Below are 14389 nucleotides of genomic sequence, written 5' to 3' on the forward strand. Positions count from 1 at the left end.
TTTGCTATTTCCATACAAATGCAGCAAGATTTTCAGTCCTACATGAATCTCCTTGTGGAGATTCATCAGTTGAGCCTTGTCTACTACTAAGACTATAATTAAACTGTACAGTAAGCTATTTATACGTCCGAAATAATTTCCTTTTCAAGATACAGCAGGCTTCAGCTTTATTCTGCAAAATCATTGTCAATGACATATTTAATCTCGAGGTTACTGCTTAAATTACACGTGCACCGCCCTCTAAGCCTAGATCCTGGCTGGAGACTGGCAGCAGCTGCCACACATGTCAAAGGGTTACTATGATTACCTTCAATAGGAGCCATATGTGCTTGGTTGGTCACAGCAATTTGTCCCCTACAACCTAATTCAATCTATCAGATTTGCTAATTTTTTTTTAAAGGAACAAAGAGTGATTCCCAGGATTCGTGATTCAGAAACAGAAAATAAATGTTCCAGAGGTGGGGGCAGCCTAGAAGTATCACGTTCTTTCTGGATCCCCAACAGGTAACTTCAGGGACTCAAAGAATCTGATGAGATAAGCTATACCAAATACTGCTCTTAAAATTTCGGTTTCACTCAGTGGTCACTGAAGAATGGAAACAAAGAAGGATTTGTATTCATTTATCTGGGGGAAAAGGACTGCTTTAGAAACCATTTACCCACAAAGGAAAAAAAAAAGACCACGAAAAAGGTACAGAGGGCAGGAGGTAGAGTCCACAATCCTTAAGAAGAGAATGACGTTCCACACACTGACAACATAATTCGTCACACAGGCCCCAGAAGTTCTTGTGAGAAATCAGAGTGGAGGAGCACACTGAGAACTTTTCCCAAGCAGTCAGGAAGCAGTACGAAAAAGACCCACTAAGAGGTGACTGTCAGCCTTCGGCAAAGATAATGGAAAACTGACATCTTTTTGTTCCTATTGTATTTCCAAACGGAGCATCCGCGGAAATGGGGTTTGGAGTCATGGAAACCTGTACACACTCCTGGAGGAGGTGAGACTGGTGGAACCACCCCACAGAGAAAGAAGAATCACCTGGTGACACAGAAGGTGTGCACAGAGTAGCTGGACTTGTTTCTCGGTGCAGGGGCACAGAGATCACACACGTGCAACGTTCTCAGCAGCACTCACAACAACACAAAAATGGAAACTCAATCTGACACGTCTACCACCAAGTTTTCAATGCTGTTCAGCAATGAGCTAGAACTAGACTGATCAGCATGAGTCAATGTCAAAAACACAGGTGAAAAAAGCAAACTGCACAGAGATACATAAAATATGATCTCAAAATTAAAGCTTCAAAACCAGGTTTGACATAGCTTATAGATACACATGTGGATGGTAAAGGAACCCAAAGGTTTTAGACCATGGATAAAGGAGAACTAATGAAGCTTCAATCATCTGTAATGTTCTGTTTCTTTAAAAACTCATCTAGCAACCCAGGACATCTAGGCAATAACAGGACATCTAGCAATAAAAGGGACTCCTGGCGGGAACATGCTATCTCTCTATTTTAGAGACAACGAGTCCATCATTGACCCTGAATGATATAGTTATTTGACATAGAATTTCAGTAGATGCACCTTATCAAGGTAAGTGCACACCTACTCTAGGATTTAAAGTTTGTTGCTGTTGTTGGTTAAAGATAAATACTAAATTTTTTTCTACATCCAATTGGATGACTGTATTATTTTTATCTGTTAATGAGGTAAAGTATACTAACAGCAGATTTTTCTCAAGAAAACACATGCTCACATCCTTGGAATTAAACCCAACTGTATCATACGTCTGATTTCTTTTATATTATTGGATTTGGTTTGTTGATCTTTTATCAAAGAATTTTACCTCTCTGTTCACAGTTGAGACTGACCTGCAATTTTTCTTTATCATTCTGCTCCTATTGCTTTTGATCCAAAGGTTACTTTAAACATCAACCTACACTGAAGAGTATTGACTTTTTTTGGTATTTTTTTGGAAGACTTTTTATAAAATTGGAACTGTTTCTTCTTTTAATCCTTGACAAAACTAGAGTATAATGTAGTCTCTTTGGAGGAAAAATCAGAAGTCATGGTACTATTCCTTTAACGGTTGTAGGGTTATTCAGGTTTCCTATTTCCTCGAGTCTGAAGTTTTATGTTTTTCCTAGGTAATTACCCATTTCATCTAAGCCTCAAATTTATTTACACAGAGCCATTCATATTATTCTAATCACTGCTCTCTCTACCTGGAGTTATTTCTCTTTTCTCATTCCTAACATTTTTTTTCCCTAACCAGCTTTGTGTGTGTTAATCTCATTAATCTTTTTGAAGAATCCACTTTCAGTTTTGTTGATCTTATCTTGCTCTTTTGCTAACATCTTAAATTGTATGAATAGCTTACTAATTTTAAGTATTTCTTCTTTTATACAATAAGCAGTGATGGTACAAATTTCTCTCTCTGGGAAGTTCAAGTCCCACAGATTTTGATGCAAAGTATTTTTCAATCATTCTAAGTGTTTTCTAATTTCCAATGTGATTTCCTCTCTGACTCTTGAATTATTTATGAGTGTAGTTTTTAAATTTCCAAGAGTACAGATTTTTATGTGTGAAAGTCCCTTAGTCGTGTCTGACTCTTTGCGAACCCATGGACTGTAGTCCATGGAATTCTCCAGGCCAGAATACTGGAGTGGGTAGCCTTTTCCTTCTGCAGAGGATCTTCTTAACCCAGGGATCAAACCCAGGTCTCCCGCATTGCCAGAGGATTCTTTACCAGCTGAGCCACCAGGGAAGCCCAGGGAAGTTTTATAACAAACTTTTTTATAAATCACTGATTTGTTAGTTCTGGGCCTTGGATTCACAGAACAAGCCAAATGCTAACCGATTCTCTGAAATATGAAGACTTTCTTTATGACTCGTACAGTTATTTTTGGAAAATACTTAACACATTATTGACCGGAGAGGTATTATGGCCACAGGTGTTAGTGTCGACAAAATCCCCCGGTCAATAATGTGTTAAGAACATGAGTACAAAGAGACAGATGTATGTACACGAATGGGGCACGCTCACGTCTATGTATGTGTGAGCTGTGTGTGTACTGTCTACAGCTGCTTTCTCATTAAAGGGGGAGAAAAGAGCAGCTGTGACCTAGAGCCTAAAATATTTACCATCTCATCCTTCTCCAAGAAAGCTCATGAACCCCCCTAACTATTTGTACTTAGCACCTTACCTTACACTTCTCCTTTGTGGCAACTATCACACACACAAACAAAAACTTAATTAAGTCAAAACTAAATGGCTATTTTCTCAGCTAAAGTAGAAACCTGAGAGTAGAGAATACACTGTCATTTATTGCTGTGTCTGCAATTCTAGCAATCTGCCCGGCCTACTAAGAACACTCAAATATCTGTTGATTTCATATAAATTCTGAAGTTAAATATGTGTTTTGCTGTTTTCTTACTCTGAGTATCCTCTTTTATTTGCTTTTACTTTATCACATCTGTAAAGAGGAAATCTCTTTATTTTTAAAATCAGCATTTCTAAACCTGTATTGCTATCACAAGAGTTACTCATCAAAAAAGAAACTCAGTGGTTAAATAAGTTTGGTTAACAAAATATTCTATATCACCCTCTGCCTGACTCACAGTGTGATAAGCATAGTAAAGATCACACAAAACTTGTGGTATGGCTGCTGCTGCTACTGCTAAGTCGCTTCAGTCGTGTCCGACTCTGAGCGACCCCATGGACTGAAGTCTGCCAGGCTCCTCCATCCATGGGATTTTCCAGGCAAAAGAGTACTGCAGTGGGGTGCCATTGCCTTCTCCGTGTGGTATGGAAACATACTTAATTATTTATAACTCTGGATCTCCCCCCAAATTAGCCAAAGATTCTACTTCTCTCTTAGTGCTTCTTAACATTTCAAAAAACATTGTTTTAGAAGATGCAGCAATAGCATACAATGGAACTAGAATGGGGTCAGTTTCCCTCTGATCAGGGAGGGCAAAGGAGCAGACAGTAAAAAGTTGAGGGTTCATGGACCACTTGTTCTGTTTTGCAATTACTTACCTTTACCATTGACAATATGTAAATGACTGTCTTCCAATAAAACTTTATTCACAAAAACAGGTGGTCAAATGCCTATGTTGTGTAACAGGAACTAACAGTGCTATATAAGTCAATTATATTTCAAAAGCAAACTCATAGATAAAGATCAGATTTGTGGGTACCAGAGGTGGGCAATCAGGGAGGCAGAAGTGTAGGAAGGTGGTCAGAAGCTACAAACTTCCAGTTGTAAAGTAAATAAGCACTAGCGATGGAATGTACAACATGATAAATATAATTTATTTATTAACTGCCGTAAGTTATATAAGAAAGTTGTTAAGAGTAAATCCTAAGAGTTCTCATCATAAGAAATATTTTTTCTATTTAATTTTGTATCTAGGAGATGACATTCACTCAGTGTATTGGGGTCATCATTTCATAATGCAGGTAAGTCATTTTGCTGAACACCTTAAATGGATTCAGGGTGTTATTAGTCGCGTCGGACTCTTTGCAACCCCATGGACTGTAGCCTGCCAGGCTCCTCAGTCCATGGAATTCTCTAGGCAAGAATGCTGGGGTCAGTAGCCATCCCCTTCCCTAGGGAATCTTCCTGACCTAGGGATTGAACCCAGGTCTCATGCATTGCAGGAAGATTCTTTATTGTCTGAGCCACCAGGGAAGCCCAATGTGTACAGTGCTGTATGTCAATAAAACAGAGAGAAAAAAAACAAGTGGTAAGCTTAGATTTGGACCAATGGCCAGAAATTGCTGACCCCTGCACAAATGGACTGAAAATGACCTACACTGTGTCTTCCAGTACAGCAGCCACTAGCCACATGTGGTCGTTTAAATTACTTGAAAATGATAGTTCCTTAGTCAAGCTGGTCACGTTTCAAGTAATTAATAACCACTTATGGCAAGCGACTATTGCAATGGACAGCACAGAAAAACATTTTCACTTCTCATTAATCCCTTACAGAAAGTTTTCTCTTTTTTTTTTAATATATCGCTTTATTTTACACTGAACATTTAAGTTCTGGGCAATAAAGAGAAAAAGAGTACCTCAATAAAATAATGTTCAGGTCAAATGAATAAGTTCACGTGAACTAAAACATCTTCCATGAGGTTTTTAAGTGAGGAATTTAAGTGGAAGAAGTAATGATTACATTGGGAGAAGGAGACAGTGGTTGGTAACTTAAGAATTTCCCCAATGAGAGCAGACAGCTCATCTCTAAGAAAGAATACTCCTGTTCCTACTTATACAGTAAGCTTGGGTTTTTATCTGCCCAGGGATTCTTTTTCTTCAACATGTTCTTAAGTCATGCATTTAAGACTGCCCTCATATTGAAAGATTGAAAAGAAAATGCTCATCCAAACAGAAGAGCGATCAGCGACACCTCTTACCTCTCGTGGTTCACCCAGCACCACACCCCAGGGAGGAAAAGCAGAGACCATTCACATCAACTTATGAGGGGCTTCAGAGGTACAGACACCCTCTGACTCCTGCCCCTGGAATCCTCAACTGGTACACCACGTCCTGGCCTTGATAGCAGGATTCACACCCCCAGTTTGCAGGTAGTACATCTCCCCCCTTTACAAGTGTAACTAACCTTAACACCTGCTCTGAGCGTTGGCATTTATATATAATGCACTGACCATAAGCACAGCCATGGGTGCCTGCCAGGAACAAGCTCTTGTTAAGTGACCTACAAATGGAACCTCACTGTTGAGCTCCTGGTATCTTATCAAACTGCCAAGCAGACCACTGGTGACCCTCAAATCAGCTCCCAGCCAGGGTCTTACCAGTAGCTTTAGACAGTGAGAGGGCAAATAGGGGTCTCTTCCATTCTCCTTGAGCCAGTGTAACCAACTGTCATATACACAGAGACAACTCCTGACACTTGAAACTAGAAAGGAAATCCTGCAAGTCTCCATAGCAAGCAACGCTTGAGCTGACCATCACTCCTTTATGGAGATCCTAACAGGAAGTCAAACCAGACTAAGACTACTCCATTATAAATGCACAACTGTAGGTGAGTAAAACAAAGCATTATCATGAAGCTCACAAAGCAATGCCCTAAACTTACTATTTTGATGTTTAAAGATATGACTTTATGCCATCCATTCATAAACAAAAACAGAAAACACACCAAGCGGTTTCATAGTCTATTTTCAGTAAAATAAATAAACACTGCTTATCAGCCATAGTAGAAATAAACAAAAGGTTTAACACAATTATATCAAATATAACTTTTGAAAAGCTACTTACGTCCAAAGAATCCTCCTTCAGTAGGATAAGGGCCATGTTCTGTGACACCAACCGGCAGGAATAACCTAGAGTGAAAAAAAGAACAAGAGACATGAATTTACCATCCCCGCCAGGAACGCACCATGTTCAGAGTCACCTGAATTCAGTCCCCCTCCTGCATCTGACTGATGACCATGTTAAGCCTATGGGCTCACACAGAGGAATTGAGAAGAGCTTGACCCTTGCAGACAGCTATAACAGCACTGCTCAAGAAGGTCTCCATAACTAATGACTGAAATATCAATAAACACTTGTCAGTTTTCTGCGGCTTTTCCCTTATCCTTGTTATCCTTGTAGAACAGTAGGATGAGCCCTGGGTTCTCTAGAACAACAGCAAACACTTTAGGAGACAAAGTGAAAGTGAAAGTGAAGTCGCTTAGTCGTGTCCGACTCTTTGCGACCCCATGGACTGTAGCCTACCCGGCTCCTCCGTCCATGGGATTTTCCAGGCAAGAGTACTGGAGTGGGTTGCCATTTCCTTCTCCAGAGGATCTTCCCGACCCAGGGATCGAACCCAGATCTCCAGCATTGTAAGCAAGACACTTTACCGTCTGAGCCACCAGATGACTAATGGAACCCAAAAGTCCTCCTCAATCACCATAAACGCACCTATTGTGACATTAAGTCCCTCACCTGCTTGGGACTTCCCTGGTGGCTCAGATGGCAAAGAATCTACCTGCTAGTGCAGGAGACCCGGGTTCGATCCCTGGATTGGGAAGATCCCCTGGAGAAAAGGAATGGCAACCCACTCCAGTATTCGTGCCCAGAGAATCCCATGGACAGAGGAGCCTGGCGGGCTATAGTCCATAGGCTCACAAAGAGTTGAACACGACTGAGCAACTAACACTTTCACTTTTACTTCAGTTCTCATGGCAGGTTTCTAAGGAATCCTATGATACACAGAGAAAGTTACTTTTCCTGTGAAAGCTCAAAGCAATCTCATTTCAAAAATTAAATGAGCTTTAAAAAAGGTTTGGAATAAAAGTATCTCGGTGCTAATTCTTAACAATTCCCATTGCATTTTAAACAATGGTACCTCTCCTCTGTAGGTTAGTTTAAGCCAGGTACTCTCCCACTTTTCCTCCCAGAAGGTTAACATATTTCTATGAAGCTCTTTCCTACTCAGACTTTGAGAGCCTCTTCTGACTCCTCCCCATCAAATCCCCAGGCTCTGGGGAAGAGGAGGAGGTGGGCCTAGCCAACCCCAAGTCCAAGGGTGTTTATAGGGGCCCTGGGCTTTCTTTCAAATCACCCTGCTTGAGAGAGCTGGCAACAACATGGGTTCACCACCAACCCCTACTCAATTTATCTCATTGAGAAAAGGCAAGAAGAGAGTCCTCCCACCTAGAAAAGTGCCCCTTACAGCAATAATGGACCACTGACCACAGAAACAGGGAACAAGTCATCAGCATGAAGGGCATCACCCTTCATGCAAGGACACAGGTGACTATCACATGAAGGGCCTTAACCCATGCTGTTCCTTGGGCAACAGGAGCCAGGGCTTTCCTCCACAGAAGAGCCAAAATAATGCTTCCCACAGACTCTGTATTTACTAGAAAAGATGACAGGCATTTAACTGATGGACAAGGCACAGAGCTACTGTGCACATGTGCTCAATTCTACCCGGCAGGCTCTCTTTTCATCCCCAGGAAGCACTACTAACAGGCACAAAATAGAACTCAAGACAGACTAAAATTAAGATGAGAAAAACCTTGGGTTTTTTTGGGGGGGGGGTCGTGATAAATATTTTTGTTTATTTTGGAATGTGTGAAGTATATTCTTCACTAATGATGGTCATTTGACAAGAATATTTAGCAGCCACCTCAGAACACAAATTTTCAAGCACGAAACTACGGCCTTTTATCCAATTGTAATTTTTTTAAGAATACCTAGTGCAGGCAGTTAATTAACAGTTATCTCAAGGGAATGAGACTATTTTGCTGGTTACAACTGCCACATATTATTAATATTTTTAAAGTGAAAACAACTAAGTCAAAAATCACAGGACCACACAAGCAAACACATGTTAAACCCCTAAGAGGGGGAGAGGAAAAAAAGCAGGAGACACAGCACAATTTTATATGCATTTCCAAACTTGTTCAAGTCTATATTTTAACAATAGTGATGAGTAGAAATGAGTTTCCCAGGATGCCATTAAAAGTTCTACAGAGCAAGATAGAAATAATCGAAATTTCTTTCCCCAAAATTTTACAAATGTATTCTTCCTTCCTATAAATTCTTAAGTGAAGTATAGAAGGGAGGTCTACATTTTATTTTCATTGACAAACAGGGATATTGAAACTTTCATCATTTTTCTTCCCTTGCCCCAGAAACTTCCAGCAATTCCGAACAATAGAGACTGTTATAAATTTAGTATAACTCACGTGAAAGGATTTGCTGGTAGTTTTTTATATGAACAACAGCTGCAGAAGCAAGCCGTAATCTTTAAGCCGTTGCCTGCCGCTTGATTTTACATTTTGCAATTTAAGTCAAATGCCACTTGACAACTGAAGCTGCATAAAGATATTATGGAAAGGCTCAAAGTATTTTTCTATCCGTTGCAGGGAGAGGGTAATAAATAAAACCACTGACACGTTCATGAATTTAAATACACAGAACTCAAGGCTTCTGAGAAGAAACAGGATTTTTTTTTTTAATTTGGAAAACGAAGCAAGATTTTGCTTAAAGAATTATCACACAGAACACTTGCTCTAGACAGACCATGGAAGTTTAACACAGTTAAATGTGACTTAGCTAATGTGGCAAATTAAATTATGTCAATCCGAGTTTGCTGTGCTTGATTTCTAATGTTTTTGGATAAAATGAGATCAACTCTTGGAGAACAGCCAGGTATGAAATGTCAATCTACTCTTGTAAATTGAAGTCTATTTCTTTAATCTCACAATCTAACAAGACGACCGTAAAATGACTGAGGAGGGACCTCTGGGATTTCACTCTTTACTAGGGCTGAAGTTAACAGTACACCACAAAAGTGTTGAGTCTTTCTGCTACCTGAGTAGAATTAAAGAAATCAAAATATTACAGCATCTATGGTACTTAGAGCAGGACCTGACTTTAATAAAATCATAATTCACACTAGAAAATATGACCAAACCAAACCTCTTGAAACTCACTATCAGTGTCTTTTTTTGAGGTAAGCATATACTATCAAAGATAGCTGAACCCAGATTTCTTCAGAGACACTTTTGGAAGGTTCATGTTCGTGCTAACTCACTTCAGACATGTCCAACTCTTAGTGGCTCTATGGACTGTAGCCCACAGGCTCCTTTGTCCATGGGATTCTCCAAGCAAGAATACTGGAGTGGGTTGCCATTTCCTACTCCATGGGATCTTCCCGACCCAGGGATTAAACCCGTGTCTCTTACATCTCCTGCACTGGCAGGTGGGTTCTTCACCACTGCGCCACCTGAGAAGCCCTCTGGAAGGGTTAGGAATGACTGATTCCTACTAACCATATACCTGGGATCACCAAACTACTCGACAGTGGGATTCACCTTTGCTCCAAATCCTCAACAAGTGTGCTGTTGGTTCTAAATGACATCAGGTAGAATCTGGTCACTCAGTGTTCGAGTGTGAGCGTATAGAACATAGCGCCAGACGTCAAAAACGGATGATGACAGATGGAACTCAATCTCCTCCAGACTGGGTCAAGGCTCAAGAATCCTTCCCCATCAGAGAACCAGAATGTTGAAGGCTTGTGCACAGAACCACACCCGGGCACCCTTCTCACCAGATCCTCAGATGCCTCTCAAAAAGGCTTCAACCATCCTCACCACGTCCCCTGCGAGCCCTGCCATCGCTGACCTGTGCTGTGCTCATTCTTTGTCTGAAACAAATTCTTGAGGTTCAAGTTTTAAACCCATCTCACCCACAGAGCCTCGCTTGTTCTTTCTTTTTTTTTAAATTAATTAATTTTTTCATTGAAGGATAATTGCTTTACAGAATTTTGTTGTTTTCTGTCAAACCTCAACATGAATCAGCCATAGGTATACATATATCTCCTCCCTTTTGAAACTCCCACCCCATCCCACCCCTCTAGGTTGATACAGAGCCCCTGTTTGAGTTTCCTGAGCCATACAGCAAATTCCCACTGGCTTTCTATTTTACATATGGTAATGTAAGTTTCCATGTTACTCTTTCCATACACCTCACCCTCTCCACCCCTCTCCCCATGTCCATAAGCCTATTCTTTATGCCTGTTTCTCCACTGTTGCCCTGTAAATAAATTCTTCAGTACCATTTTTTCTAGATGCCGTATATAAAAAATATGGGACATGTCACAAATTTGCATATCATTCTTGCACAGGGGCTATGCTAATCTTCTCTGTATTGTTCCAATTTTAGTATATGTGCTGCTGAAGCGAGCACTCCTTTGGTCTTTCTGACGCACATCTTTCCTTCTGGGAAGTGACTATCACCTGTCAGGCTCACACGCCCAGACTCTCAGCACACACACCTGTGTGGCCCAGGCTAGGTGACCTGGTATCTCTGTGCCTCGGTTCCATCTTTAAAAGGGGATAATGTCGATCTCAAAGGGGATGTAAGACTTACAGAAAGGACTTAGCCATCATACGCCAACCACCACGCGCACATTCACCGAGTAACTACTATGAATGCCAGCCATGCTCAGCACCTACACTGCATGACGGGTACTTTCTCATCTATCTCATTCCTGAGTTGGTCTCATGATTCACTCAGGCCCCAAGATGGGAATCTAAGCTTCCCAGTCTACAGGGGAGCATCTGGCAACTACAGAGCTCAAGGTCATCAAGAAACCACGCACCTGACTCTTCTGAGAGCGTCACTGGGGCCGGGGCCAAGCTTCCCCAGCACCAACAACCAGACTCATCTTCCTGCCAGTGGGCAAGTCCACGTTCATGGCTTTCAGAAATTAAACTTGCAAAAGACTACAGACGCAGTTTCAAGGTATCAAATGACACCAAAATGTGGCGGGGGGGAGCGGCGGTGTCTGAATTCCAGTTCAGACGGTTCACGATGAAAGCTGTTCCCAGCATGATGACTTTAAAATGGAATATGCACTCGGAGTTTGTTCTCACTCATGCTACCTCCATTAAAAGAAAATTACAGACTCTGAAAACCTCACATCTACTTTCTTACTACGTAATAGATGCTTCATCCAGCCATAATAGGAAATGACAACTACATGATTCACAAAGGCTACAGCTGAAATTTCACTTTAGAATAGCTGATGCTAAATTTTTAGGCTAAAAAAGAGAATTGCCAGTTCCCGGAAACAGAGCTCATTAGTGTGTTTCAAGCACGGCGCTGCAGAGTCCTGGCATCATGCCAGTTCCAAAGGACCTAAAAGTCACACACGGGGTGACTGTGTCTACCTAATATTCATAAGCTCATACGAGACAAATATCCTGGAATTTAATTTGACTACATGTATTTATTTTCAAGGTATAAACTAAAAGGTATGCTTTAAATAAATTTTCAAACTCTAACAGACAGATGCGTGGACAGGTAGTAGATAAATGACAAGAGATAGAGCAAATACTAAAGACAGCCAATAGCACCAAACACCAAATGTCACCTCTAAAGGGAAACGTTGCCAGTTAAAAAACATAAGAGTCAACAGTCATAAGACATTTCAACTTCGGAGGCAGTGAAATATGAAAACAATGTGTGTCTCAGAATGCATGAAATAAAGTACCTTCTCCAGGGTTTTCTAAGTCAAATTTTGGAGAAGGGTGTTCGTGAAAGCTGTGTGAATCTGTTTAAAATGCATCCTGCACCAGGACTCATGCCCCCGAGACCCAGCACTAACTAGCTTGGTCATTCAGTAGAATGAGACCTTGTAGACTCTGATGTCTCTCACTCCCAGGGCTCTAAGACTGCTGACGTGTGAAGACCGAAGACAGGGTAGAGAAACGACCCCCAGCACAGCAAAATTGGCTCTCGGGACTCTTCTCCTTACTCCAGCTAGAAGGAGAACTGCTAGACACTTGATCTGCTTCCCAAGTACCTTCTGGGTACCCTAACATACACATGGGACACACTCAAATGTACAAAATATCCAGTCCATATTGTGGGAGACAGATGGATAACAGCTCATATCACAGAAGGTTTGAGGAACATGGGGCTAGAACAGAGGCTGACAATTGTCCTCCATCTGGTGCACGACCTCAGGCTGTTCACAGCCGTTGCTTGTGGTCTGATGTGAACACATCTAACACCAAGTCTAGACATCTACACTGCATCCTCTGCAGGCTCAACTGATGCCCTAATTCAGTGGTATATACACAGTGGAATACTACTCAGCCATAAACAAGAAATAAAGCCATCTTCAGCAACACTCATCAAGTCATTTGGACTTAAATTCCTTCTCTTCAATTTTCATCTCTGCAATACTTAGCAACCAAAGAGGCTGTCAACTCATACAGAGAAAGGAAAGACACAAGCCTCTTAGAAAAACATATCAATTGGTAAAAATCGTTAAAATGGCTATAACTATATAAAATAGTAATGCATATTTAAACTTAATGAAAATATGCTTAGTCTCTGAGACTAAATTTTTGTGAAAAAAGTAATAAAATCAAGCTCTCATCAATTCTTGAATTCTCTAGGTTTTATGAATGCACACTCACTCGCTCGCTCAGTCGTGTCTGACTCTTTGACTCCATGGACTGTAACCTACCAGGCTCCTCTGTCCATGGGGTTTTCCAGGCAAGTGTGCTAGAGTGGGTTGCCATTTCCTGCTCCAGGGGATCTTCCCAACCCAGGGATCGAACCAGCCTCTCCTGTATCTCCTGCACTGCAGGCAGATTTTTTGCCACTGAGCCACCAGGGAAGCCCTATAAGTGTGTCCAATTTCATGAAGGTGTCATAGTTTTAATGTTTATAACAGGCAGATAATGCTCATAAAGAGCATGTTCATTTGGTTTCAGTAAACTTTTCTCGACCTTGTGAATGAAGAATTCTATAAAACACCATCTGTCAGTGTGTCTGAGGAGCTCGTGGACACTTCTACAAGACTTTAAAAACACAAGACAAAAATCAGCATCAGGAAATTATTTTTTAAACGAATTACCTATATTAATAGCAGTTTCTTGTTTGTCGCCTGTCAACACCCATATTTTAATCTCAGCCTTCAACAGAGTTGCTATGGTTTCCGGCACGCCTGCCTGAAGTCGATCTTCTATGGCGGTGGCTCCAAGTAGCAATAGATTCTGGATTGAAAAACAGCTTCAATTAAAGATGGGGAAACACGTGAGAGCAGCATGAATGACAAAACTTCTCATAAACAAAAGGCGGTCAAAATGTTCTGAAGTGATTACCTTATTTCCTCTACATGAAAACTCTGTTTGCAGGTAATTAATGATAGACATGTGTAGCATTTCAAAACCATCCACAAGGCTAGAGCCCCCCACTCCCCACACACACACGCAGGCCAGCACTCATCATCTACTTCTGGGTACCCAGGCATCATGAGATAGAGGCCGTCCGACAGCAGAGCACTTGGGCAAGTCACCCTGGGGACACTAACAGGACTGAGCCCTCCCTCTCACTTCACTGACAAGCAAAGGACAGTGGTCCAGCTAACACCTGAGAAGAAATGATTCAGTGACCAGCAAGCCAACGATGTCCTGAGTGCCTACCGCTAGCATGGGGCCACATGCGTACTGCATCTATTTAATTGCTTTATGATTCACAAAGTAAATACTGGAATTTTCAGGGAAGCAGGGTAAATGGACACGCGAATTCAGCTCCATCTGCACCCAAATTTCATTAAAGTGACAAACAAGGGGGAAAAAAGCAAAGGTGAATTAAAAAAAAAAAATACAGGAATGAGAAAAGCAAGCAAGCAATGACTTTGAAGCTACTGAAACTGGAAAACGGATGGACCAACAGTTGCTGACATGAAACCAAAGGTTGAAATCCAGCTCCCAGATTTCAGGGAATCAGCCTGTAGAAAGCCAATTCACATCTTGGGAGAAACTGAAATAACAATAAAATCCACACCGGCAACGTGGAGTGGCAAAGGCAGAGCTCAAACCGTGTTGGGATACTAAGTGTGA

The 14389-nt window shown here is 41.3% G+C and overlaps 1 protein-coding gene and 1 non-coding gene across 10 annotated transcripts in view; both read right to left on the reverse strand.

The window, feature by feature from the left end:
- LOC145530151 (phospholipid-transporting ATPase IB) overlaps positions 1–14389 on the reverse strand; it is a 452251-nt gene that overhangs the window by 307619 nt on the left and 130243 nt on the right. For all 9 annotated transcript variants that reach the window (XM_081551000.1, XM_081550992.1, XM_081551002.1 and 6 more), the window contains 2 exons: positions 13402–13540; positions 6288–6352 (listed from right to left, as the gene is read on the reverse strand). In XM_081551000.1, coding sequence (XP_081407126.1) covers positions 6288–6352; positions 13402–13540 — 204 coding nt within the window. The remainder of the gene's footprint in view (positions 1–6287; positions 6353–13401; positions 13541–14389) is intronic.
- On the reverse strand, positions 10609–10715 carry LOC145530788 (U6 spliceosomal RNA). The gene has a single exon (XR_014072080.1). It is a non-coding gene; the product is annotated as a U6 spliceosomal RNA (small nuclear RNA).

The sequence above is a fragment of the Giraffa tippelskirchi genome, chromosome 12 (assembly GCF_054371585.1).
Source record: "Giraffa tippelskirchi isolate mGirTip1 chromosome 12, T2T-mGirTip1v1.2.pri, whole genome shotgun sequence".
Lineage (NCBI taxonomy): Eukaryota > Metazoa > Chordata > Mammalia > Artiodactyla > Giraffidae > Giraffa > Giraffa tippelskirchi.